At 37.8% G+C, this 26767-nt stretch overlaps 1 protein-coding gene across 2 annotated transcripts in view; it reads right to left on the bottom strand.

Annotated features, from left to right (window-relative positions):
• Positions 1 to 436: 436 nt before the first annotated feature.
• Atm (ATM serine/threonine kinase) overlaps positions 437 to 26767 on the bottom strand; it is an 89689-nt gene continuing 63358 nt past the window's right edge. For both annotated transcript variants that reach the window (XM_013009772.1, XM_013009773.1), the window contains 24 exons: positions 25537 to 25624; positions 22422 to 22510; positions 21983 to 22085; positions 21243 to 21391; positions 20619 to 20723; positions 19523 to 19642; positions 18104 to 18341; positions 17203 to 17370; positions 16182 to 16295; positions 15067 to 15281; positions 13910 to 14117; positions 12830 to 12943; positions 12101 to 12259; positions 11320 to 11458; positions 11148 to 11230; positions 9588 to 9728; positions 8467 to 8583; positions 7116 to 7265; positions 6721 to 6886; positions 5846 to 5932; positions 3034 to 3148; positions 2413 to 2476; positions 1486 to 1622; positions 437 to 1375 (listed from right to left, as the gene is read on the bottom strand). In XM_013009772.1, the coding sequence (XP_012865226.1) occupies positions 1192 to 1375; positions 1486 to 1622; positions 2413 to 2476; positions 3034 to 3148; positions 5846 to 5932; positions 6721 to 6886; positions 7116 to 7265; positions 8467 to 8583; positions 9588 to 9728; positions 11148 to 11230; positions 11320 to 11458; positions 12101 to 12259; positions 12830 to 12943; positions 13910 to 14117; positions 15067 to 15281; positions 16182 to 16295; positions 17203 to 17370; positions 18104 to 18341; positions 19523 to 19642; positions 20619 to 20723; positions 21243 to 21391; positions 21983 to 22085; positions 22422 to 22510; positions 25537 to 25624 (3253 nt within the window). In that variant the 3' untranslated portion in view covers positions 437 to 1191. The remainder of the gene's footprint in view (positions 1376 to 1485; positions 1623 to 2412; positions 2477 to 3033; positions 3149 to 5845; positions 5933 to 6720; positions 6887 to 7115; positions 7266 to 8466; positions 8584 to 9587; positions 9729 to 11147; positions 11231 to 11319; positions 11459 to 12100; positions 12260 to 12829; positions 12944 to 13909; positions 14118 to 15066; positions 15282 to 16181; positions 16296 to 17202; positions 17371 to 18103; positions 18342 to 19522; positions 19643 to 20618; positions 20724 to 21242; positions 21392 to 21982; positions 22086 to 22421; positions 22511 to 25536; positions 25625 to 26767) is intronic.

The following is a 26767-nucleotide window of genomic DNA, read 5'->3' as shown; positions in this document are numbered from 1 at the left end:
ACCGGAAGTGGCACCGTGGTTCATGTAGTAGAGTGCTAGCCTTGAGCTGAAGAGCTAAGGGACAGCGGCCCAGGCCCAGAGTTCAAGCCCCACGATCAACCAAAAAAAAAAAAAAAACTTCCCCTACAATATACTTTATACAGAAAAACATAGCAAGTAGAAATTCTTAGGGTCAAAAATGAAGGTAACTAAAAAACAAATAGATAAATACATGAGCAAATATTACATCTGTTCTGATGTAATTTGCTAATTCAAAACAAAACAAAAAAATAATGCTGGCAGAGGCTGAGAATGTGGCTTAGTGGTAGAGTGTTTGCCTAGCATGCATGAAGCACTGGGTTCAATTCCTCAGTACCACATAAGCAGAAAAAGCCAAAAGTGGCGCTTTGGCTCAAGTGGTAGAGTGGGAGCCTTGAGCTGAGGGACAGCACCCAGGCCCAGTTCAGGCCCCACAACCGACGAAAAAAAAAAAAAAAAGGAAAAAAGAAAAGCTACCAACATGAGACTCAAGGTTCTGGATGAGTTGGGCATCATGACACATGCATGTAGGAGGCTGAGACAGGAGGATCATGAATGTGAGGCAAGCTGGGGCTACTCAGCAAGTTCCAGGTTAGCCTGAGCTACATAGTGAAACCCTGTTTCAAAATACAAAAAAGAAAAGAAACAGCCCTACGAAAAACTGGGTATCCAGTGCATTTCATATTTTGGATTTTCAGTTCAAAAATGCCCAACCTATAGTTTGTATAGTTTTTTCTTTGCAGTGCTGGGGCATCAGGAGCATGTTACACACTGTATAGCTATAACATCATAGGTGGACACTTCTAATTTATCACATCTATCTGGGAAAGTTTTAATTGAAAACTACTCAGGAAGCAGTGCATGTACTTGTTCTGATTCCTACCAAAGGACGCCTGTCATTGATGCTTCCACAGTTCCCCCCATTACACAAGTCTGATTCGATTGAAATAATACGAGTTTGCTCTTGAGAAGAAATAACCATTTAACCTAGAAGCACAGAGAGTGGGAAGAGCTATTATTTCTAACATGTGAGAGCATGGATGTTCCCAGTTACAGCTGAAGCATCTTTGGATAGTGACTGTAAGTAGGGATACTTTCAGAACATATTCCTTCAATTGGTTAAACATTAATCCTTACTCAACTTTTTGTGGGGGCAATATAATATGCTGCAGATCATACCCAAGCTTTCCATCCTGGGAAAAGTCGGCTGAGGTTTTTGGGGTCCATGGCCTGCTGAATGAGCAAATTCACTTGCCCACCCACACTGAGCACGGTGCCCTCCTCCACTCCTTTCAGCTTCTCTTGCAATCTCATCAACACTCGCTCAGCTACTTTGTTGAAACTCTGGTCAATATCACTAAGAGAAAAATGTAAAGATGTCAATGATGTACAATAGTTTTTAAGGGCCTTGGGAATAAGAACATCTAAGTAATTAGCAAAAGAAGTTTTTCCTAAAATACTGCTCACCTAAGGCTTCGTTTGCAGTCTTGGTCATCTGCATTTGGAGTAGAATGGAGCTCAGCTTCATCCTCTGGCCTCTGCTGTAGATATAAAGCTTTCAATGGGTTCATAGTCCAGTCAAAGAGTGGATCATACAGGAGGACCTAAGTAGAGAAAACCCGTTTTTGTTTTTTTTAATGTGCTGAGGAATTGAACCCAGGGCCTCATGCATGCAAGACAAGCACTCTACCACCAAGTCACCTTCCCAGCCCCAAAGCCCATGTATTTTATCAACAATGTGTGCCTTCTGATCAGGTATTAAAAGTGATATAGCCAGGACTGCAAAATAAATCAGTGAAAATAACAGGTCAGTTACATGACAGCTGATGAAGGAGGATGAGCAAACTCACACATTTTCTGCTGTGGAGAATACTATACTAACATAATCCTCCCAACTTCTTACCAATTCTGAGCTCATTCTATGTACTAGTGATTTCTGTTAGTTCTGAACGCAAGCATAATTCCTCGTAAATCCCAGTGGAAACTATTCTCGAAACAATACTATGCTGCGATAGTCACCAGTGATTTATGCCTATAATCCTAGCTACTCAGGACGTTGAGATCTGAGGATTGTGGCTCAAAGTCAGCCTGGGCAGGAAAGTCCATGAAACTCTCATCACCAATTAATCACCAAAAAGCTAGAAGTGGAGTTGTGGCTCAAATGGTAGAGTGCTAACCTTGAGCACAAAAGCTCAGTGACAGGCCAGGCCCCAAGTTCAAGCTCCAGGACCACCACAGAAGAAAACCCCAACTATGTCAAAATCATGACATAAAAATGTCAAAGTGCTTGACTTTATTTTAGACTAGAGATTAGTTACAATGTAGTAGCAGTACTAGCAAGATAAAGCTTTTCTGGTAAAGAAATAAGCATGTCCTTAAAAAATAAAACTTTACCTCTACAATGGTTAGCAGAGTTTCCTGAGAGTTTCTCATCACTTCCATTGTCTTCTCACAGCATCTACAGATTCAAATGCATTAGATATGGGCTTTGTTACACACCAATGTTTTCAATGTATCACCTCTTGTAGATCTTGTGTAGTATGTGAGACTAGCACTATTAACAATTCCCAAATCTAATATACTTGGCAGAGTGGACTTTTAATAATATTTCTGAAATGAATACAAATATATAAAATATATAAATATATTTGTGAATGTTCTATAAGCTTTGTATTTATTACCATGAAATATTTTAGTCTTCAACTACTGTGTACATAAACTTCTGCAGAAAAATACAAGGGAATGTAAAACGTCTTTAGCAGGAAGCTGTATTTGAGTATAAGCTCCTTTAAGAGAAAATTGCAATCTCTTCTATATCCTCAACAAGGTGAGGCCAAAAGCAGTTATGAGTAAAATGTTAGCAAGTTAGCTGGGACCAAGTAAACGTGTAAGAGTAGGTTTCTTCCAGAGCTGGTCAGCAATGATGGTATGTTACATTAAGTCCCAAATGGTACAAAGGAAGGAAAAACTATTTTTGACACCAAAAAATTGCCTGCCCTTCCTCATGTGACTTACCTTCTGAAGACCCCTTCAACACCAGTGATGCCCATGCCATCCACAATATCTCTAGAGAGCCTAAAAGGAACTGTTTCAGGAGTAGGAAGGATTTTACCCTGTTCAAAAGCAACCCCTAAAATAAAACCAAAACAAAACCAAAACAGTGAGGTGAAGGAGTAACAGTTAATTTATTTTCTTTACAAGAGGCGTGTGAACTTCATAAAGGCGGCAAATAACCTGTCACCTTTATTCTGTTCCTATATACCATAGGTCCTATATAACATGAATCTTTGGGGTTGCCTTTTTTACTCTATGGAAATTCATATAGACTTGTTGGTTTTTTTGTTTTTGTTGGTTGTGGGGCTTGAACTCAGGGCCTGGGTGCTGTCCCTGAGCTGCTTCTGCTCAAGGTGAACACCCAGCACTTGAGTCACCACACCACTTCTGTTTTTTTTGAATAGTATATTGGGGATAAGAGTCTCATGAGTTTCCTGCCAGCCCCGTGATCCTCAGATCTCGGTCTCCTGAATAGCTAGGATTTCAGGCCTGAGACACTGGCACCCAGCTAATTCATTATCTTAATAATTGATCTGGTCAAATGTCTGCTCATGTCTATTGCCTATTTTACTATCAGATTTCTTTTCTGTATGTGTGTGTGTTTAAAGAGTTCTTAAAGACTGTACTTCTGGGGTCAGGTTTGAGATCTCTGGCTAGCCTTCTACACTGAAGCCATTCTCATGACTGTTTATTCTCTGTAAGTATTGCGCTTTTCTGTCCTGAAATTTCCATCTGGTTCTCCTTCATATCTTTTGTTTCTGTGTTGAATTTACTACATTGTAATTTATTTTCGAATTACTTTTTTGTAATAAGCACTTTTAGGATGGCTGCTTTATGATCTTTGTCAAGTAATTGTAACCTTTGTCATATCCATGTTATATTCAAGTTGAGGTTTTCTTGCTTCCTGGCTGTGACTGATTTTTCAATTAAAATCTAAACTTGAGTTAAGAAGAGACTCTTTTTTATTTTTGAAATTTTTTTGTAGGTCATGGGGCCTGAACTCTGGGCCTGGGTGCTGTCCCTTAGCTCTTCAGCTCAAGGCTACTGCTCTACCACTTGAGCCACAGTGCCACTTTCAGCTTTTTCTGCTGAGGAATCAAACCCAGGGCCTTGCAAGACAAGCACTCTACCACTGAGCTACCTTCCCAGCCAAGAGGAGACTCTTGGTTTAACTTCTGCATTCACGGCCTTTGGGAGCTGACACCAGTCCTGGTCCTGGTATCCTGCTTGGCTCTTTACTACAGCTAGTAGGGCTGGAAAGCACAGCCTCTCCAGAAAGTTGCCATTCATTTTGAGGGCTAGTTTGGACACGGGGGAAAAAAGGCTGGAAAAAGCTGGGTACCTATGGCTCATACCTATAATCCTAGCCATTTAGGAGGCTTAGATCTGAGAATCATGGTTTGAAGCCAACCTGGGCAGACAAATCTGTACGACACTTAACTAGCAAAAATCTGGAAGTAGAGGCATTGCTCAAGTAGTAGAATGCCAACTGTGAGTAAAAAAGCAATGTAGAAATTGTGAGGCCCTGAGTTTAAGCCCCCGAACCCTCCCCCCACAGGTTGGAAAAAAATAGATAAGCATGTAAGAGCATAAATGATACAGCAAGAAGGTTTAACAGAATGTTGCTGGAGTCTCAGAAAAGCAGAATCTAAACAGACTAAAGATGTTACTGATAATATGTGATAGAGATAACACTGCTGGTCTACCTTCCTTTTGGGGCTCTAAGATGCTAAGTACAAAAGAGGCCAGTGGAAAAGCACTCAAACATCAGACAGGTAAGAGAAGAATCTATCTGGACTCTCTCTTATTTGTATATTCAGTTGACTAGTCCAGACAGATTATTTCTGCATGGGAGATCCTCACAGGCTCTGACTGTATCTAATATGCTTGGATAAGCACATTAGGATGAAGAGTACACGGCAGATTCTTTTCCTATCCTCCCTTTTACGTCAAATTTCCTGCAGAACTATTCTACACTTTTTTTTTTGGTTGTGGGGCTTGAACTCTGGGCCTGGGCGCTGTCCCTCAGCTCTTCAGCTCAAGGCTAGCGCTCTACTACTTGAGCTACACTGCCACTTCCAGTTTTCTGGTGGTTTATTTTTTTTCTTTTTCTTTTTTATTGTGAAAATACTGTACAGAGGGGTTACAATTACATGGGCAAGATAATGAGTACATTTCTTATCAAGCATTGTAGCCTCCTCCTTTGTTTCCCCTTCCCATCCTCCCCCCTGTCCCCCCACTCTGGTGGTTTATTGGAGACAAGTTTCACAGATTTTCTTGTCCCGGTTGGCTTTAAACCGCGATCCTCAGATTTCAGCCTCCTGAGTAGCTAGGATTACAGGCGTGAGCCACTGGTGCCGGGCATATTCTACACTCTTAAGTCTACACAGTTTACACTATAGTTTCTATTCTCTGCAAGGGCAACTTCCTGGGGCTGCTCTACAATTGATGAAGCTCAAAGACCTACTTTCAGCATTTACTTTATGTGGTATTTCTGTCTGTTACTAGTGAACCTATACTTATGAAATTTTTTCTTCCTTCTTCCTCCAGATCTGTCATTACATTCCAACTTCTTTCTTCCTTGTAGAAAACTGTCTTTTCCAATTGGAAATCCCATTACTTCAAAATAATGTGTAAAATTAAACTTGTGACATTCCTTTTATAAACCCTCCTAAGTGCCTTGATTATGTAGTGGTACAAGCAGTGAGAACAAATTTCTACTACCATTCCTACAAATAAATATTTTATTAAGATACCTCCTGTATACACTTACCCAAATCTATGTGTACAAGTTCTGCTGATTGCTCATTTATTAAGATATTCTGTACATGCCTATCACCAAGTCCAAGGATGTAACCAACTGAAAGAGAAAAAAAATCAATGAGTTCATCTATTTTTAATGAATACTTAGCCATAGTTTTAATTAATACCATTGACTCAATATAGTTTTTAAGTAGTTTAGGTTTGTTAGCATGTTTAAAGGAAATTAAATATATAAAGTAGTAAAGGAAAATAAATATATAGCATAGCCCTTCTGAGTTTAAGCCAAAGCTGGCCAGCTCTAAATTCATACTGCATTTTACAAATAGAAGCATTACCATTTTTTCTTTTAATAAAGATGCAATTTTAAAATACCAGTACCTTGAAAACTAGTGGTTAAGGTTAAAATTCATTATTTACTTGGGCCCAAGCAGCACATTATGTGCATGCATTTTTACTGAATGTATTTATAAATCAAGAAGTCTACAGGTACATTTTTCATTTTATAGTGAAACTTTTCTTCTGCTTAATGAATTATATTGAACACAAATTAATCAGAAGTTATCAATCAGGATAAACAAGAAATGATGATGGGGGGGTGAGATGGGAAGGGATGGGAAGTGGAAACAAAGGAGGAAGCAACAATGCTTGATAAGAAATGTACTCATTATCTTGCCCATGTAACTGTAACTCCTCTGTATGGTATTTTCATAATAATAAAAAAAATTTTAAAAAGAAACAATGATCTAATGATAAAGATTTGATTAGCAACCACCATCATCCTCCCATAATTCAGAATACTAGAAAAAAAATACTGCATATATTAAAGAGAGACAAGATGATGATGAATAGGAGAGGAAAGTTATAAATCTCTTAAGGTCAGATTACCAATAGAAGATGTGGCCACACTGCGAGTATAAGCCAATCGTTTCTCAAACCAAACAGCTGGGTCCAAGAATTTTTCCATGCAGAAATATCGGAAAACTGGTTGAAAGTTTTGGCAAACATCCATGAAGGTTTCATGCTTTTCTTTAAAAGACTTCTTTTGTACCTCCTTTAAATTGAACATTTATAGTGTTATTTTATCAAAAGTTTCAGTGAATCCAACTAATACCCATTATGTCTTGAGAAAGTACAAATGCCCTAGTATTTCACAAAGCACATCTTTTCATGCTGGTAAGCTAATTTTTATTAACTAATTTTTTGTTGCATAATATGTGCAAATGCTTAATTTTAATAAGTCATTAGATCTCTTAATATCTTTAATTTTGGATGTTACTCACCATCATTTTCTTTACGCATTGAGAGGCACTGAGATCTTGTGGCCTGTATCTTTTATGAGCACCTTCTTCATTGTTAACAAGAAATTCACCAATAGGTACAGTTCCTGTACACCACTCAAGAACACCACTTCGCTGGGACAGGGGAACCACCTGAAGTTAAGTAAATACCTTTTGTTTATGGATGGTCATTAAAGAGCAGTTGACCATTCAAATGTCAGTGAGAAAAGCATTTTTCCCCCAAGGCTGTATTATTACCAGACAAAGCTCCTTGGAGGAAAGCAATGGAAAACATTGCGTTCATAAACTCAAAGAATATGACTTTTCTAGCTTTCTGTGAGTCTAGCCCTCTTGTTGATCCCCACAATTTCATATTTACCAGATTTGTGCCCATAATTAATCTGTTCAACTTTGTTGAGGAATTTGTTTTAGACACAAGGTCTTGCCATGTTGCCCAGGCTGTCTTTGAACTCACTATTCTCCTGCTTCAGCATCCCAAGTATCTGGGGTTATGGGTCTGTGCCTCAGTGCTCTGCTACTTTTCTTTCTTCTTTTTTTTTGTCGGTCGTGGGGCTTGATCTCTGGGCCTGGGCGCTGTCCCTCAGCTCTTCAGCTCAAGGCGAGTGCTCTACTACTTGCATAGCACCACTTGCAATTTTCTAGTGGTTTACTGGAGATAAGAGTCCCACAGACTTTCCTGCCCGGGCTGGCTTTGATCCGTGATCCTCAGATCTCAGCCTCCTGAGTAGCTAGGATTACAGGTGTGAGCCACCAGCACCCGGCTTGCTACCTTTCTTATACTTAAGGAATTTCTTCTAGTAAAGAATTACTCACGTGATCTCCATTGTAATATACTTTAATTATTCTACATCATTTTTTAATGATCTAAAAGCTTGGCATTTTGAGCTAAAAACCTTCCTCTACTTTTTCATTATACAATACCTGTTCCTTTTTTTTTGGTCAGTCATGGGGCCTGAACTCTGGGCCTGGACACTGTCCCTCAGCTCTTCAGCTCAGGGCTAGCACCCTACAACTTGAGCCACAGCTCCATTTCCGGCTTTTTCTGCTTATGTGGTGCTGAGGAATAGAACCCAGGGCCTCATGCATGCAAGGCAAGCGCTCTACCACTGAGCCACCTTCCCAGCTCCACAATACCTGTTCTTTAAGAACTTTTTAGCAATCTCTTTTCAGGTTTACAGAGTTGTACAGAAAAAATGAGCTTGTAACTAGGGGATCTTGTGGCTCATAAAGAATATAATATTTACTATTCAGTCCTTTTCAAAAAAATATCTGCTGATCTTTAGTCCAAATAATGCATCTTTTCTTGGAGAAGCAACAGAATGTAACTAATTACCTTGTATGTGCAGATAGTCAGTTTTCTCTTCCTAGTTTCAGTGTTTCTCTGCAATAAAGTATTGCACATTTGGAAAACCTGCTGCATGACAGCATCTTGTCTCAGGTCATCACGGCCCTTCAGAATAATCACACGTAAACCGTCAGCCAGGGAGAGCAACAAGGTACTCAGCAATAAATATAATCATCTCTGCTCCTCTTAATAAGTAATTAAGACCTTTTGTCAATTCTTTCATTTAGTTATTGCCCTGGGAAGCTAACTGATGGGGAAAAAAAGTTTGTTACCTTTTTTTTTTCTTTTTAAAGACTAGGTCTGGCTAAAACAAACAAACAAAGAAACCTAGGTCTGGCTATACAGTAACTTCTAAAGTAGACTGAGCTGGGTAGCCCAGGATGCTTTTGGAATCACAATCCTTCTGGTCTTTGCCTACCAAGTGCCAGGATTGTCACTCTGTGCAACTATGTCCCCTAGTTGCTTCTGTAATTAGACTAAAGGAACTCCCACACCTGAACTTTGCAAAACACCTGAGATACACCAGAGTGTATCTCTCCACTGTTCTTTAACAGGTCCCAAGCAGCTCCTGAGCAGCTGGTCAGAAAGTGACAGATGCTGTCTCCTCCAGCTACAACAGTTGGTATCATGGCAGACCCACTATAATGAGGCACAGGTCTCCAATGTGTACTTATGGAAATTAATCACTACCATATTTTCAGCAGGCTGATTCTTTACATCATCATGCCTATAATGCATTATGGTATTTTTTTACTTAAAGCAAACAAACAGAACAATAGTCTTTCAGACACAGAGAAAAGCATTATTTCTTTTTTTTTTTTTTGGTCGGTTGTGGGGCTTGAACGCTGGGCCTGGGAGCTGTCCCTCAGCTCTTCACGGTCTCTCCTGCCCGGGCTGGCTTTGAACCGCGATCCTCAGATCTCAGCCTCCTGAGTAGCTAGGATTACAGGCGTGAGCCACCAGCGCCCGGCAAGCATTATTTCTTCAAAAAAATCCATTTCTATTCCACAGGTTTTGTTTAGTTACAATTACTCAGAATAAAGACAGGCACACAAAGTATTAACTCTTTAGCCCTTTAAGGTCTGTAGCAAAAAAAGCAAAAGTCTTACCTTGACAAGTTGTCTTCTTTCCTTCCCATCAGAACCTATACAATCTATTATTTTTGGTAAATTTAAGCCTCCTGCTAAACGAAACTCTGTTTTAAATGACTGTATAGTCACCAGATTTCCATATTCACCTGTAGGGTCCACCTAATGAAAAGTATAATTATGATAAGTTAGACATACTATTTGCATTTAAAGCAAACTATTACAAATGGCAGTTTAAATATTAAGCAGAAGAGTGAATGGCAATGTGCCTCCTTGGTTGAGAACTGGAGGTGTAATTCATTTTCTGTTTAATGAAAGATAGGACAGTGAGAAGGTGTAAGCCTTTCATATAGATATTTTTAATGAAACAAGGATATTTAAAGTTAGAATGGTGTCGCTGAAAAATCACTGAAAACTTAGCATACGTGATAGCATCTGAGCACTAATTCCTCTAGAATATCATCACAACAACATCAGGTGATTTTGAAAGAGGGTAAGGTGGTATTTCCTAGGTTAAACTTCTTAAATCAAGAATTTAAGGAAATATTCAGTTAAGTAACATAGCTAATAACAGCTGGAAAGTTGCCAAGTTACTCCACGGGATGCAACATTTCAAACTCAATAACAGTAGACACTAGGCACTACACTGAAATTCAAACATGAGATTTACAATGCACTTAATATTTTCTAAACTATAAACTTTTCCATTACAAATATCCCCACCCACAAGATGCTTCTAGCAGTAGAAGATCATCATGATATAGTTAAGTATTATATACAGTCAATTTAATGCAATAATACACATTTACTTGAAGTGTAATATAATGGCTATCTTCCAATGCATACTGAACTTAAAAAAAAAGTGGGCATGTTATTGCATATAATCCCAGAACTTTGGAAGCTGAAGCAGCAGGATCACAAATTTGAGGCCAGTGTAGACTACACAGGAAGACCCTAACTTAAAACAAACACATTCTAGCAGCCAGGGAGTATGATTCAAAGGTAAGAGTGCTTATCTACCATGAGTAAGGGCACACACATATTAAAAACAAGTAACTAAAATAATTATGAACTGTTGAACAACAATTAGTGTGGGTAAAAAAACACATGGAAATTTTCCTTCTAGCCAATGAAGGTAAGTGTCTATGGACTTGTCCAGAAACATAGGTGCAGAACTGAGAAAAATGAGAATACACAAAGTCTTTAGGTTGAAACATGAAAATTGCAATATTTGACTGTTTTTTTGGTCGGCCGTGGGGCTTGAACTCTGGGCTTGGGCTCTGTCCCTGCGCCCAGCGCTGTCCCTGTCTTCAGCGCAAAGTGAGTGCTCTAATGCTTGCGCCACAGTGCCACTTCTGGGTTTTCTAGTGGTTTTTATTGGAGATAAGAGTATCATGAACTTTCCTGCCTGGGCTGGCTTTGAACCGTGATCCTCAGATCTCAGCCTCCTGAGTAGCTAGGATTACAGAAGTGAGCCACCTGTGCCCAGCATTAACTGGTTTTGAATATATAGAAAGGTATCTCAAATGTTCAATCTAATGAACTAGTCTAATTAAAAATCAAGAGTTAGTGGTAAACTACCTTGATTTCCATAGTGGGAACAACAACATCTTCTAAATTCTTCAGTTTAATAATTGGCTGGTCTGCTGGAATACTGATGCCTTCTGTATGTAAAAAGAAAAGACTTTAGTGACAGCTGAAGAACAGCACTAGAGGTCAAGCAAAAGAAGCAACATTGATCCCAAACACTCACTTCTGTGAGTCTTCCACTGAGTGGCATCTAAGTTTGCTAGTAAAATGTAAGCATCACAAAGTGCCTCAACATTCTTGACCATCTGCTGTCTCTTACGTCTAATGGTACATATTACTTTGTTTGCAGCCTCCATTCGATCCTAGCAATGAAAAACCAATGAAAAAGATTACACAGTAACCACTCAACATCTAAACTTGCTATAAAAAACAAGAAAACTAAAACTGATGTAGATTTAGACAATGCAACTATTAATAATCCAAAAGTCCTTTTAAGAAATAATAAAATAATGAACCGCATAGTAATCTCAAGTGTCAATAACTTAGGTGCTTTAAAAAATTTGGTTTTCTTTGTCCTTCGATGTGAAAATAAAAGCAAAATAGTACAGCTATTTATGATTTGAGAAATATTCAGAATTTTTTTTTTTTTTTGATCTGGTCATGGGGCCTGAACTTTGGGCCTGGGCGCTGTCCCTCAGCTCTTTAGCTCAAGGCTAGCTCTCTACCACTTGAGCCACAGCGCCACTTTGGCTTTTTTTCTTTTTGCTTATGTGGTGCTAAGGAATCGAACCCAGGACCTCAGGCATGCAAGGCAAGTGCTCTACCACTGAGCCACCTTCCCAGTCCTATTCAAAAATTTGAGCCTATTTTAGGTGGTACATAACAACAAAGGATTTTAAAACTAAGTACTATTAGCAATATGCATACTTAAAACCAGAAGACTTAAGAAAGGAATATTCTGAGAAAGAATGAATATCATAATTCAAAAAGCATTTAACTAATACCTTATCAAGCTGAGAGTTTTCTTTGGGTGCATTTTTAGTTATTCTGCTCCTCTTTGCTACCTCTGGTTTGGTCAAAATTTCATCCTTGTTTGCATTTGCTAAAGCCAATATAATAAACAAAGTATGGTGGGGGTGATCCATTGAAATCCTAGAGATAAGCTGTAGAAAGTTAAGAATTATTAGTTTCATACAAAATTTCTAATTAGAAATGTACATTTAAATTTTTTTTGCTTTAAATAAAAATGCAAGTTATTGTCTATATTCTGCAATGGGTAGATTTTGTATGTGTATATCTATGAGATAGCAAGCAAGCAAAATATATCAGAAATAAACTGAAAGCTGGCGCCGGTGGCTCATGCCTGTAATCCTAGCTACTCAAGAAACTGAGATCTGAGGGTCATGGTTGAAAGCCAGCCTGGGCAGGAAAGTCTGTGAGACTCTTATCTCCAGTAAACCACTCAAGAAAACCTGAAGTGGCACTATGGCTCAAGTTGTAAAGTGCTAGCCTTGAGCTGAAGAGCTGAGAGACAGCGCCCAGGCACAGAGTTCAAGCCCCACCACTGACAAAAAAAAAAGGAGACTGAGAAATATGTGTCATGAGAAAGAATAAAACTTTCTCTATTTCCCCTTTCTTCTACATTTCCTTTTCCCAGAGAGGAAGAATAAAATGTATGTTATTATTGTATAAGAGAACGGTCATTACTATGCTTTGATCTTCAAGTTACTTACATTATTGAGGACTTCATGAAATCCTTGGCCTCCTGTCATTTTGGTCCCCATTCTAGCAGCCAGTTGGTACATAAGAGGCAAAAATTTGTATGAAGAAATCTTCATTCCATCTCTCTGCCATAAAAATAAGAAATGTACATTTCAAATATTCTCACATCTAAGCAAATAGATTAGTCTAAAATAAAGTTCCTCTACTAACTCAACTTAGTAGTTGTTAACAAACCATCACAAACTACCTCTCAATCTTTCTAATAGGTATCCTAGACTGGTAACTAAAAATGCTTGATCTAAATGAAACTGGATTTAGTACTAGGATACCTGGCATTCCCTCATCCCAGTGGCTCCAAGGATAGTGTGGGTCTGAATCTTATTGTGATCTTGAATTGAGAATTCAGTGAACAATAAAATGAAATACTCTTTTTTACATGTCAAAAATTTAGTGTGCACTCTAGGAAAACTACTGGTTGTATCTATTATGATGCTTTTCTTTCCCCATCTAGGAGTTTTACCTTCAAACTAACAAAATACATTGTCATTAAAATTAAGATTTTTAAATACAAGCTTCATATTTTCCTTAAAGTATCTTTTTGTATAATGATAAAAGTAATTCATTGATCACATCATCTTAGTCTGCTTTCCAATTTCACCAATCTATTATCTCATTCTAGGTACTCCTTGTGGTAATGGGGACAATGCCAACATAATTTTTTTTTTTTTTTGCCAGTCGTGTGGTCTGAACTCTGGGCCTGGGCAATGTCCCCCAGCTCTTCAGCTCAAGGCTGGTGCTCTACCACTGGAGTCACAGTGCCACTTCCAGCTTTTTCTGCTTATGTGGTGCTGAGAAATCGAATCCAGGGCCTCATGCATGCAATGCAAACACTCTACTACTGAGCCACCTTCCCAGCCCCCAACATAAATTCTTATGTTCACCCAAACTTGCATCATTTACAGTTTATGTAACTATGTGCAGAGAACTAAACCAGATGTCAGGAAAACAAAGGGGTATGTCAAATTGGACACTGATGGGGGTTATAAGTTTTTTTAAACACAAGCTTAAATGCTGGGCAGTGTAAGACTTGCCTTCATCATGTCATTGACTTCAGAAACACCAGAATTTTCAAGCCAGAGGGAGCAAAGTCGAAAAACCCACATATCATGTTCTTCTCCACTTAACAAGCAGTTGATGTAATTTTCAACTGCCTTACACAAGAAGCGTTTACGGTCCTCTTTCAGTGCACGGAGTGCACATTCATCCAGCTCCAGCTCTCTCTGAACCTTTACTGTGTATCTTGCATTAGATAAAGTAAAACACAAAATCATACATATAATAAACCATCTAGCTCAGGAGAAAAATCAAAATAATAAGAATCATAACTTATTTTGTCCTAACTGGAATTTACAAGCTTAGATAACTATAAACAAAATGGACTCAAGCTATTTAGCTTATTTATGCTAAAACATATAGAAATATGTAGAACAGACTTTAGATTTACACTAAAATATATATGACAGATAGACTCAAGGAAATCTTAAATGAAAATTATATTATATCAAAATGGTCTTTTGAATTTAATTTCAATACTATAACTGTGATACTAATTAACACAAGAAAAACAAAAAGAACAAAAACCTGATATCTATATACTCTCTCATGGGCTGAAAACCAGGGTATGAATTCTTTATTAAAGCACATGCATTGGTATACTGTACACTAATTAGGCTGTGATTAGCCACAATAGGGCCAAGAAAATCAAGTACTCAAACCCAAGCTTATTCTTCAAAATTTAAGTATGATAAAAAGTTTAAGTACCACTTCTTATAGAAACATGTCCATTCAGTTAACTGTCACTTGTAGACAGGCATAGTAGTTCAAGCCTGTAATCTTAGCCATTTGGGAAGTAGATAGATATCAGGGGATTGTGGTTTGAAGGCAACCTGGGGATACAAGCTCATGAGACTCTATCTCAATGAAGGGCTGAGCTCGGTGTTGCATGCCCGTCATCTCAAGCTACCGGGGAAGCACAATATTTATGTGTCACAGTGTGTGACTTAGTGACAAGAAGAAGTACAAATAGCAAGACTGCAGTCCAATACATTCCAGCCCCCAAAGTGGCTAGTGGAGAATCTCAAGTGGTAGAGTACCTGCTTAGCAAAGTATAAGAGGCCTTGAGTTCAAACCCCAGTACAGCCTCTCCCCCGCAACTCAAAAAAATTGTCACTTGAGGACATCTAATTACCTGTTTGTCTGGATTTTATGTTCTCTAAGTAGGCCCACTTCTTCTTTGGCCCTTCTCAAGAGAGCTTGCTTGTTTTCAAATTCTGATGAGTTCATATAGTTTTCAATTCTCTGGTACTGAGTATCAGAGAATCGTGCTAATGACAGAAATGCCTTCATTTTTCCATTTCTAAGTTCACTGCTTTCTCCATCATAACTTCCAGCAACTTCCACTGCCTTTAAAAACACATAATTCACTTAAATTCTACTTAAAAATACTAAATACATTTAAAGAATCATTAAAATAGCCGGGTGCCGGTGGCTCCTGACTGTAATCCTAGCTACTCAGGAGGCTGAGATCTGAGGATCACAGTTCAAAGCCAGTCCAGGCAGGAAAGTTCGTGAGACTCTTATCTCCAATAAACCACTAAAAAACCGGAAGTGGCACTGTAGCTCAAGTGGTAGAGCGCTTGCCTTGAGCTGAAGAGAGCAGGGGCAGCGCCCAAGCCCAGAGTTCAAGCCCCATGACTGACCAAAAAAAAAAAAAAAAAGAATCATTAAAATGAAGTTAATTCCACACTAAAGTTTAACCTACCACAATAGTTAAAGCAACTTTGACAGTGAAGTACCCATAACAGCTGATATTTTTAAAACAACATGCAAATATAAAGAGCTCTTTAAAGATAATTACATCTTGCTTTTCCTGTTGTTTTATTTATTGTAGTAACTATCTCCAGAGTTCGTTACTCTAAAGAAACAAGGGGTGAGACAGCAAGGTCAGAGGAAACTGGCAGTATTCAAGTCCTAGTTTGAACTTGAAGTGGGCTGGACTGCACATAAAGAGCAAAGAATGACTTGAATATTCTTTAATTAGATTTTTGTGGATGAATACAAGGACAGATGATCAGAAATAACCATGAAAAAGTATCCAGGGGTGGAAATAGGAAGGGGAAGATGTATGTCTCTCCCTTTGTAACATTCTAGTCTGCCCTTAAGATCATACAGAGCTCCAACAGTAACATAAAGATGAATGAAACCATCTTCACTTGCTTCTAAAATACCTTTGTTCTTGATACAAGGACCATGTGCATTCATGCCACACAAAGATCTGAAGAGATGCTCCAAAAGTTAGCTTACCTTTTCCAGATAGGTCTGCATGATTGCTGCAGGATTTTCTAAGCAAGTTTCTGCTAACCAATTGCCACAAACTCTCAGACATTCTGTGTATAGAAGTTTTAGGTTGGGATTATTCTGTATAAAAACAAAACAAAACCTTAAAGTGTAATTCATTATCATCGCTATGCCAAAAGGACACAAATATAAAACGAGGACTATTGTGGGGAAGAGGAAGTAAGAGGAGGGGAAAGGGGGAAAAGAAGGTCACGTGTATGTGTGTGTGTGTGTGTACAGTCAAAGTGTTTTTTAGCCATGTATGAAAATATCACTGTAAAAGAGGGAAGAAGACTAAAAAAGGGGCAAACACAGTCCAAGTGCTTGGTATGTGTGCATGGAAACGTCACAATGAAACTTATAAAACATAAAATTAATATACAATAATCAAAGAAGTTAAAAATATTTTTCTTCACCTTTTAATCATATAACTAATAATATTAAGTATGAAGGCTTATGAAATAATCATTCTGTACTTTTATTGTTATTACTCTTGAAACAACTCCCATTTATTGAGTGTTTATATGGGCCACGCTTTATGTATACTAACTCACTTAATTCTCACAGAAATCCTATGAACTAAGAACTAATATTAGCCCTAATTTTAAGATGAGAAAGCTGAGAATCAAAGCTAGATCAGGCAGAAAAGTCTATGAGACTGTGATTAACCACCAAAAAGCTAGAAGTGGAGCTGTGGCTCAAGTGGTAAAGCAATAACCTTGAGCCAAAGAGCTCAGGGACAGCAAGCACCCAGGCTCAGAGTTCAAGGCCCAAGACTAGCATCATTAAAACAAAAAGTTGAAGGGGAGGGACCAGGGAGAGTGACAAGAGAGGTGAGTCTATAATGGGCATGTCAAAATAAAATCCCTTTGTACAACTAAATGATGCTAATAAAAAATGTAAAAAAATATTTTTGAAGCATAATTTTGTTTAGTAACAGTAAATATTGATTTAGCCAACTTTCAAAAAAAAAATAAAACCCAAGAACCTCTGTGCAGGTGGCATCCAACTTCTTGATCATTTGCTTGAGAATGCTCAGAGCAAGACTCTGTTCCTTTTTCGCCCAGAATACTTGTGCTTCCTCTAGCTGCCACTCAGAGACTCCACAAATAGCTGAATTATGCTGCTTAATTTGAAATATTGCCCTTTCAGGGAGCTGAAAGGAGAATCACATATGGGAACAATTACTTTTACTATTATTACTGTTATCATTAAAATAGGAACAACTATCATTCATTGAGAATGAGAACTTGACATTTGTCAGGGGCTATCATAAGTAGCTCTATGTTTACCTTCCAAGCTCCAGCCTACATCCATCTATCTCTGTTTACATATGTATCTGCATGTGTGGGTGTGAAATCACTGACCTGTATCAACAAATTAGGAATCTTCTCATTTTATAACCAGTAAATGGAGGTTGAAAGAATATACATATTTTGCCCAAGGTTTAAACTCAGATAGTCTAATTCCATTATGGGAAATCTGCCGGGCACTGCTGGCTCATGTCTGTAGTCTACTCAGGAGGAGGCTGAGATGTAAGGATTGCAGGTCAGCATCTGAGGATTCTAGCTCAGACAGGAAAGTCTGTGAGACTCTAATTTCTAATAAACTACTCAGAAAAAGCCAGAAGTGGCACTGTGGCTCAAGTGATAGACCACTAGCCTTAGGCAATAGAAGCTTGAGGACAGAGCCCAGACTCTGAGTTCAAGCCCCAGGACTGGCAAAAAAAAAAAAAACAAAAACAAAAAAACCCAAACCAAAAAGCCAATATAGAAATCTTAATTATACAACACAGTAGCAACTTCTATCTCTTAATAACATTTTATTCATGCTTTCTGTTATCTGAGTAATAAAAGTAAAGGGAAATAGGTAAGATAAGAGAATTTTACCTGGGTATTATTGAAAGTTCGGGCCAGGACAGAGAATTCTACAAGGTGCTTGGTAAGAATGTCCTTAAAATATTCTCTTTGGGAATTCTCCATTTCCTTTTGCACTAGAATCTCTAAAATGACTGTGCGTAAAGCCATAATTGGCTCCTGAAAACTAAAATCGCTGTCCTTGAGAAGCTGGGAATGTTTCTGCCACTTCATATATACTTCTGATAGCTGCTGTCTATCTGTGACTGACCTGAAAGTCAAATCATAGAGTTCATGTAAATAAGAGAATTGAAAGAAAAAATTACATATGTTTTGAAACTTAAGCTATAATACAAAGGAACTCTTACACTAATAAGACTAGAACTGGGAAATAATCCTACATATGGATCAAAGTTTAGATAACGATAAAATGCTGTGTGGTCAAAGCTCTAAGTAGTCACAAGAGAGGCTACAAATAACACCCATTTCAAGCTTTCGCATAATGTTGTTTGAAGTCACAAAGCATTCTTCTGGAGTAAGAATTCACCACACCTACCATAAAAAAATGCCTATACCTCTTTCCTGCTTCAATACCCTTTGCAGTAAAGGAAAAAATATATCTGCAAGGAAATGAATGAGACTCATTAATTGGAGATACCCTTGCATACGGCTGCAGCTGTCAAAGAAATCTCAATTCAGGAAGGAAAAAAATCACATCAGGTAAAGGTCACACCTGCTAACATTATTTATTAAAGGAGTACATTCATTTATATGAATAGTTTGTTTTCCATATGCATAAACTAAGCAATACTGTCTAATCCCCTGACTACTGTGCTGAAAGAAATGAAAAGATAAAGCAGCTACAAGGGAAGTGATGACTAGGACATGAAAGCATTTTCAGCTGCTGGATAGAAAAGAACACAGTAACACAAAGCCATAGAAATGGAAGCTTTACTGCCTCCCTGAACCCCAAAACAACAAATTCCAAACATTTTAGCCTCAGCAACCCCTTTTACACTCTTACAAATTACTGAGACCCAATAAACTTTTTCAATTTTTAGATTATATTATTGACATTTATAATATTATCTTGTAAGACTGAGAAAAATCTAAATGTTAATTTAAAATAATTATCACACCCATTATTGACAACAGAAGAGCTGCACTTTAGAATTACAATGTCCTATCAAGCACTGGTGGCTCATACCTGTAATTCTAGCTACTCAGGAGTTCAAGATCTGAGGATCACAGTTTGAAGCCAGCCTAGTCAAGGAAGTCCATGAGATTACCTCCAAAAATCTACTCAGAAAAAAGCCAGAGGTAGCACTATGGCTCAAGTGTTAAAGTGCTAATCCTGAGCAAAAGAATCTCAGGGACAGCCCCCATGCCCTAAGTTCCCCAGGTCCCACACAAAAAAAATAAAAGAATTACAAAGTCTCAAAAGCTACTTACCTTGAAAAAAGCTCTCCAATGTTTTCCAATTCTCCGATTGCCTGCAATCTACTAAGTGTGGGGTACAGAGAATACACAGACTCTAGGCTGCCCTTACACAACTCTTCTACTTCTTTTACTCTGATTTAAAAAGAGAGAGAAAAATACACTTTCAAAACTAAGAAGAGGTTTTTCACATAAATGAAAGGTTCAAATTGGAGGTTTGAGTTCTCCTTCTAAACTAACAATACTAATACACATAAGCAACAGTGACTACAAATGGCAATAGAAGCACAGCAAGCTTTGAGATGATACAAACCAGATTTAAATGTAGGTGTAATGGTTTAAATCTGCAACTAGTAACTGCCCTTGAATACACACTAAGCCTGAGTTTTTCCATATTCATGGTTACTTTCAAGATTTGAGAACACAAATGCCAATAACCTCAGAAAGTGGCAGCAAATGTTTCTGTAATAAACACAGGATTTATTAAACCACTAACTGTTAAAAAAATGTTATATCCATTTAGTTAGTTGCTGTTAGTTGCTCCCTTTTGCATCATCTCATTTGTGCCTGAAATAAGCCTGCACTATTCACCATTCATCACCCTTTTATAAATAAATGCCATGTAACTACAAGAACAGACAAAATTAAAATTCTCAAGATACTTGTATAAACAGAATGAAGGAGTGGGCTCAGGGTAAAGAACTGACCAAAGAAAAATATTCTTGACAAAGAATGAAAAGGAAATATTTAATCACAGCCATCAAATCCTCATACCCTTTATACCTTCTCCTCATTACAAATCCTTACACAGAAATTATTTCTCAAGGGCTGAGAAAAGTGGCCATAACATGAAGTTTAGCGCTTTTTTTTTTTGGGTCCGGTTGTGGGGCCTGAACTCTGGGCCTGGGCACTGTCCCTCAGCTCTTCAGCTCAAGGTTAGCGCTCTACCACTTGAGCCACAGTGCCACTTCCGGCTTTTTTCTTTTTTCTTATGTGGTGCTGAGGAATCAAACCCAGGGCCTCATGCATACAAGGCAAGCGCTCTACCACTGAGCCACCTTCCTAGCCCTGACATGAAGTTTAAACATAATTATTAGCCTTTTGATAATACCTGGCATATTTAAGACCTTCATAAAATGTGGAGAATTCTCTGTCTTTTAGACACTGGAGAGCATTGTACAATGACTCGTGGTAACTGGTTTCTTCTATTCCTTTGCTGTGTGGCAATTCCAAGAATTCAAAGAAAAAGATACATTTTAAAACAGAAAATCCTAGGATATACTTGTGTGTATAACTCAAAGGACAAAACAGCAAAACTAAAATTATTATTTCTTATTTAAAAACACATTTTCAGAAATTTTAGTAAGAAATACAAAGAACTGGGGAGTGGGAGGGGGTGGGAGATGGGAAGGGATGAGAAGGGGAAACAAAGGAGGAGGCAACAATGCTTGATAAGAAATGTACTCATTATCTTGCCCATGTAATTGTAACCCCTCTATATGGTATTTTCACAATAAAAAAAAAAAGAAATACAAAGAACTTTGTGGACCAGATCAACAACTCATCAAAGAGAAAAACTAATTAATGCTATCTTACTTAAACATCTCAGTAAATGCAAACTGTACATAATCTATAAAATAAAAGAGCATAGCTCCTGCCACATTCATAGAATGTGATACAAAAAGATGTTTAGATGTAGGATGGCCAGTTTTTAAAAAGCTCGATTTCTTTTTACCTGATAGAATCACAATGGTCCCACTGCATATTCCTCCATGCGGTTTGGTAATAAAGCTCTTGCAGTTCAGCACAGCCCTCTTTATTTTCATGATCTAACCCTTTTAAATAGGTGGAAAGAATATGACAGAGTCCCAAATTCTGCAAGGCCTAAACAGGAATCATTAAAATAAGTAAAGTAAATAAAGACCCAAAATGAATTACCAGAGAAGCAAAAAACAGCAAACTTTGACAATATTACTAAAACCCTAAAATACTACTTTGAATGTTCCCCCAAAACCCACAGAGCTCTAATATTTGATGAAAAAATGCCTAAAGAGTATTAGCCAGTAACAGAACTGATAACTAGGACCAACTCTAACGCAAATTATGATGAGAGATAGTATAGGTGAATTTTCATAGGAAGCATAAATATACTACCTGGCACACACTGTGTATACTCAAGAAATTTCTTCAACTGTTGGCTGACAAAACTTAGGACTAAAAATACCTATAAGGTCAATGACTTGTCTGCGTTCCCTGCAGATCTCTAAGGTTTTAGCTCAATATCTGAAAAAAGATAACTTCCAAGGAACAATGTACACATCCATGCAATTATGACAATGAAACCCCTTTGTATAATTTTTTTTTAAAGACCTAACAAGTCCTATCTCTCAAGCCTATCTAGCTATATAAATACTCCAATGATATACTGAACTACCACGCTAGTGCTGGTTTTACCAAAGCAGGTAAGATGTGTACCTGAATGATTCCGGCCTGGCGGGCTGAGGAGGAAATTGCTGTCTCAAGGTCATATGTTACTAAGGCTTTCCCCCACATTGCTTCATGTTCATAGGTCCGTAGTCTATAAGAATAGATTGCGTGAAATAGCTAAATCCACATGATTCCTTCTTCACTTTTTTTTTTTTGGGGGGGGTCTGGTTGTGGGGCCTGAACTCTGGGCCTGGGCGCTATCCCTCAGCTCTTCAGCTCAAGGCTAACGCTCTACCACGGGAGCCACAGCGCCGCTTCTGGCTTTTTTCTTTTTGCTTATGTGGTGCTAAGGAATCGAACCCAGGGCTTCAGTCATGCAAGGCAAGCGCTCTACCACTAAGCCACCTTCCCAGCCACATGACTCCTGCTTAAACAGAATTCCTATACCATTATCTAGAAAAATGCAGTTTACCTAATAAGGATTTACCTTGTAAGGGGCTGCAACATTTTCCCTCCACCACAGCCATACAGACTATCCGGCTCTCCTATACTTCTATAGATTTCTAAGAGAAGATCCTGAAAAAAGAAATGAAACAAAAATGGGAGAGGCAAAAAAATCAGTTCATGAAATTAGCAAACATTAAATTTCATCATTACCAACATACAATTCTTAACTAAATGTTCTTATAAATAACAGTGGGAGGGAGAGGATGAATGAAGGTGAATATGGTAAAAGTATTTTACATGCATGTACAAAAACAGAACAAGGAAACCTGTTGAAATTTTTTTTTTTTGTCGGCATGGGACTTGAACTGAGCTTGGGCAGTGTCCCTCAGCTCTTCAGCTCAAGGCTAGCACTTGACCACTTGAGCCACAGCACCACTTCCAGTTTTCTGAGTGGTTTATTGGAGATAAGAGTCTCACAGACACAGGTGCCGGTGGCTCACACCTGTGATCCTAGCTACTCAGGAGGCTGAGATCTGAGGATCGCGGTTCAAAGCCAGCCCGGGCAAGAAAGTCTTTGAGACTTATCTCCAATAAACCACCAGAAACCGGAAGTGGAACTGTGGCTCAAGTGGTAGAGTGCTAGCTAGCCTTGAGCTTAAGAGCTGAGGGACAATGCCCAGGCCCAGAGTTCAAGCCCCATGACCCCCCCCCAAAAAAAAGGAGTCTCACAGACTTTGCTGCCACCAGCACCTGGCTTGTAATTCTTTTAAGAAGAATGGAGGGGGGAGATGGAGTGATGGAGGAAGAAGTTTGATGGAGTATATTGCACACATGTAAGGAAATGATGGAGTGAAACCTGCTTGCTCAAGTCATATATGCTAATAAAAATGTAAGTATAAGTGATATTGAATATACACTAAAGATTTGGATTAAAGACAGAGCAACTTATTGAGACACAAAATTTATTATTATAATCTAACTTCAATTTCATAGTCTACCTTAAACATTATTATAATCTACCTTAAATTTCTAAGTTAAAAAAATTACAGTACTGGATTTAAACTCAGGGCTTCACATTGGGGCTCTTACTCCTTGAACCTTGCCCTCAGCCCTTTTGTTGTTGCTGTTATTTTTGAGATAGGATCTTGCTTTTTGCCCATAGTACTTATATTTATGCTTCCTGTTGTAGATGATAGTCACATACCACCATGGTCAGCTGTTTCAGCTGAGATGGGGACTGGTGAACATTTTTTTTGCCCAAACTGGTCTCAAACCAGGATCCTTTCAAATAGCTAGGATAATAAGTGTAAACCATTGCACCCAGCTTATAATTTCATCATTAGATAAGGCATAAATACCAACCAGGCTTCTATTCTTTGACAGTCACAGAAACAAAACCAAGCTTGTCAAGATATAAAATTGTATATAGGGAAATGTTTTTAGAAGTCTGATTCTTACTGTGCACTGGTGGTTCATGCCTATAATCCTAACTACTCAGGAGGCTAAGATCTAAGTATCTTGGTTCTAAGTCAGTTTGGGTAGGAAAGCCACGATGAGACCCTTATCTCTGATTAACCAGCAAAAAAGCCAGAAGTGGATCTGTGGCTCAAATGGTAGAGCACTAGCCCTGAGTAGAAAAAGAAAACTAACTCAGGGATAGTGTATAGGCCTGAAATTCAAGCTCCAGGGCCTACACCAAATAAATAAATAAATAAGCCTGATTCTTGAAATCTGAAACTGGAAAAATAAACATCATGAGAATTGGTAAAGTATGATACTAACTCAAAGTTGATAGGATGTGGTATGAAAGTAAAAGTAGTTTCAATACTAAAATCTTTGTTGTAAATTTACCTATTATTTTATGAATCATGATTAACTGTATTCATAAAATAAAAATGAAAACAGAAAAAGCATTAACGGAAAATAAAAACAAGTTGTATTTCACAGAAAACGGATGGGTCATTTATCTGCTCTATGGTATTTTCTGTAGGAGATACTTTCTAAATACAAACTAACCAATACGGTTATGATTCTAAGCACAATAAACATGAAATCAGGTACCTTCGGTACCTAAGCTAACACAGTGCCAGGTACAGAGAAGATATTCAAAAAGAATCAGGCTGGGCACCAGGAGGCTCACGCCTGTATTCCTAGCTATTCAGGAGGCTGAGAGATTAACACAGGAGGAAGCTTTGCAACAAGCTTCATCTCCAAAATAAGCAGCAAAAAACAGGCTGGAGGCATGGCTCAAGTGGTAGAGTGCCAGCTGAGTGAAAAACTCAAGCAGGAGGAAAAAAAACAATAATAAGAACATACTTTTACACAAGGCATTGCTGACAGTGTAAAATGGTAAAATGCTAAGGAAAGAGAAAAATTAAAGGTTACTACCAAACTTAGCATATGAAGTTTATGAAACACATTAGTAAGTGCTCCTTTTTTTTTTCTTTTTTTGCATGCCGGAGAACAAACCCAGGACTTTGTAATGCTAGGCAAGCCGTCCACCCCTGAGCTATATCCTAAGCAAGCAAGTGCTATTTCAATGGAGCAAGGAGAGAAGTGGGAAGAAGGAAGTGTTAAAGCACTAATTCACAAAGTTTGGCTGTGAAGGGAAGGAAGGAAGAAAGCAACACCTAATGAGACCAAAGGTTAAAGGAAAATCATTTCATATTCATGAGAATAAAAATGTGTTAAGCAGTAGAGGTTTGAAATGTTCAGAATGAGGTTCAGAGGCGGCCTAGCTTATACAATAGCCACAGTACTGAGGCCATACCAAGAAATTTATAGATACAGCAATTTGTTTCTTTTGTGACAAATAGTAAAGAAGTATGACGAATATCAAGTGCTGTACAGAAGACAGAGAGGGAACTATGGCAGAAGTACAAGGTACCAACTCAGCCTGTGTGACGTGAGATAGCTTATTTCCTTCCACCTTCAGGTAAGAAAACCTGAGGTGAACTGGACAAAATTATAAAACTAAAGGGCACAGTCAGGACTAGAACTCAATTCTGACTAAGATCAAAACTTCAAACAGTACATTTACATATATGCTACTCAATTCTATAAGTAACTTTTAAGATTGGATAATACAATCATAGCAAAAAAATCCAATGTGGAAGATAAAATATTGTTAAAACAACAAATCCTCTCATATTTACCTGCAAACTTATTCCAGTTTCTTCTTTACTTTTTTCACTCAAACTGGAAATAGTTGTACCTTGGCTTCCTTCTTCAAATGTAAGATTTCTATTTATAATAAGAACAATTCTTTTAACTTAGAAGGTTATGTATACATTTACTATTTACTATGGTAGAAAAAAATGCTGCAAATTAAACAATGTCCACCCTAAATCTCACCTTTAAATCATGCATTAGCACACACTGAATATTATCTTTCAGTAATATCAGTTCAAAAATCATGACAGCTAGTGTCCACAATAATAATCCATCACATGAAATAATAGTGTATATAATATTTACCTATAAACTTATTCCAGATTTTTCTTTACTGTTTTTACTCAAACTAGAAATAGCCGTACTATGGTTCCCTTCTTCAAACTACTACTTTCCCTTCCTTACTAACTATACTTCTGGTAACTATACAAATTTGTATAATCACTACTTCAAATACACAGAGACTTGAGGAGAACAGCTGGGATAATGAAATTCACATTATGATTCTATTTTCTGGGTATTTTTCAGCATGATCTAGAACTATATTCATTAGTGTCTAGTAAGAGTTCTAATTCAGGAAAGCAAATTAAACAGGAATACAAGCGGTTAATACAGAACACAACTTACTTTGTCAAAAAAGAAGTCATATTACTTCATAGGATACTACTTTATAGTAAAAAAAAAAAATGGATCTTAAATAATTGAGGAATTACCGGTACATCTAACAAAACTAAAATCAGGGAGTCAATCATCTGAAAATATTTATAATTTATATTAGGTTAGCAACATTAGCTGTTAAGGGAGGAAATATCTAGGAGCTTGCTATTCAATTTTTGCAATATATAATACTGCTTCTACTTATTTTAAAGCAGAATTACTTATTTCTTTTTTCATTGTGAAAATACTGTACAAAGGGGTTACAATTACATGGGCAAGATAAGAATTACTTATTTCTTTAAAAAAAGAAATTATGTTTTGCTTGGTGCTGATAGTTCATATCTGTAACTATTCAGGCAGCTATTCAGGCAGCTGAGTTCTGAAGACCATAATTTGAAGCCTAATTTGAAGCCAGCCTGGGCAGGAAAGTCCATGATATTCATCTCCAATTAACCACAAAAGACAGAAGTAGAGGTGTAGCTAAAGTTAAAGTCCCAGTACACACACACACACACACACACACACACACACACACACACACACACACACACACACACA

The sequence above is a fragment of the Dipodomys ordii genome, unplaced genomic scaffold, assembly GCF_000151885.1.
Source record: "Dipodomys ordii isolate 6190 unplaced genomic scaffold, Dord_2.0 Scaffold10, whole genome shotgun sequence".
NCBI lineage: Eukaryota > Metazoa > Chordata > Mammalia > Rodentia > Heteromyidae > Dipodomys > Dipodomys ordii.
Note: the sequence above shows the minus strand (reverse complement) of the source record. Positions and strands in the feature narration are given on the sequence as shown.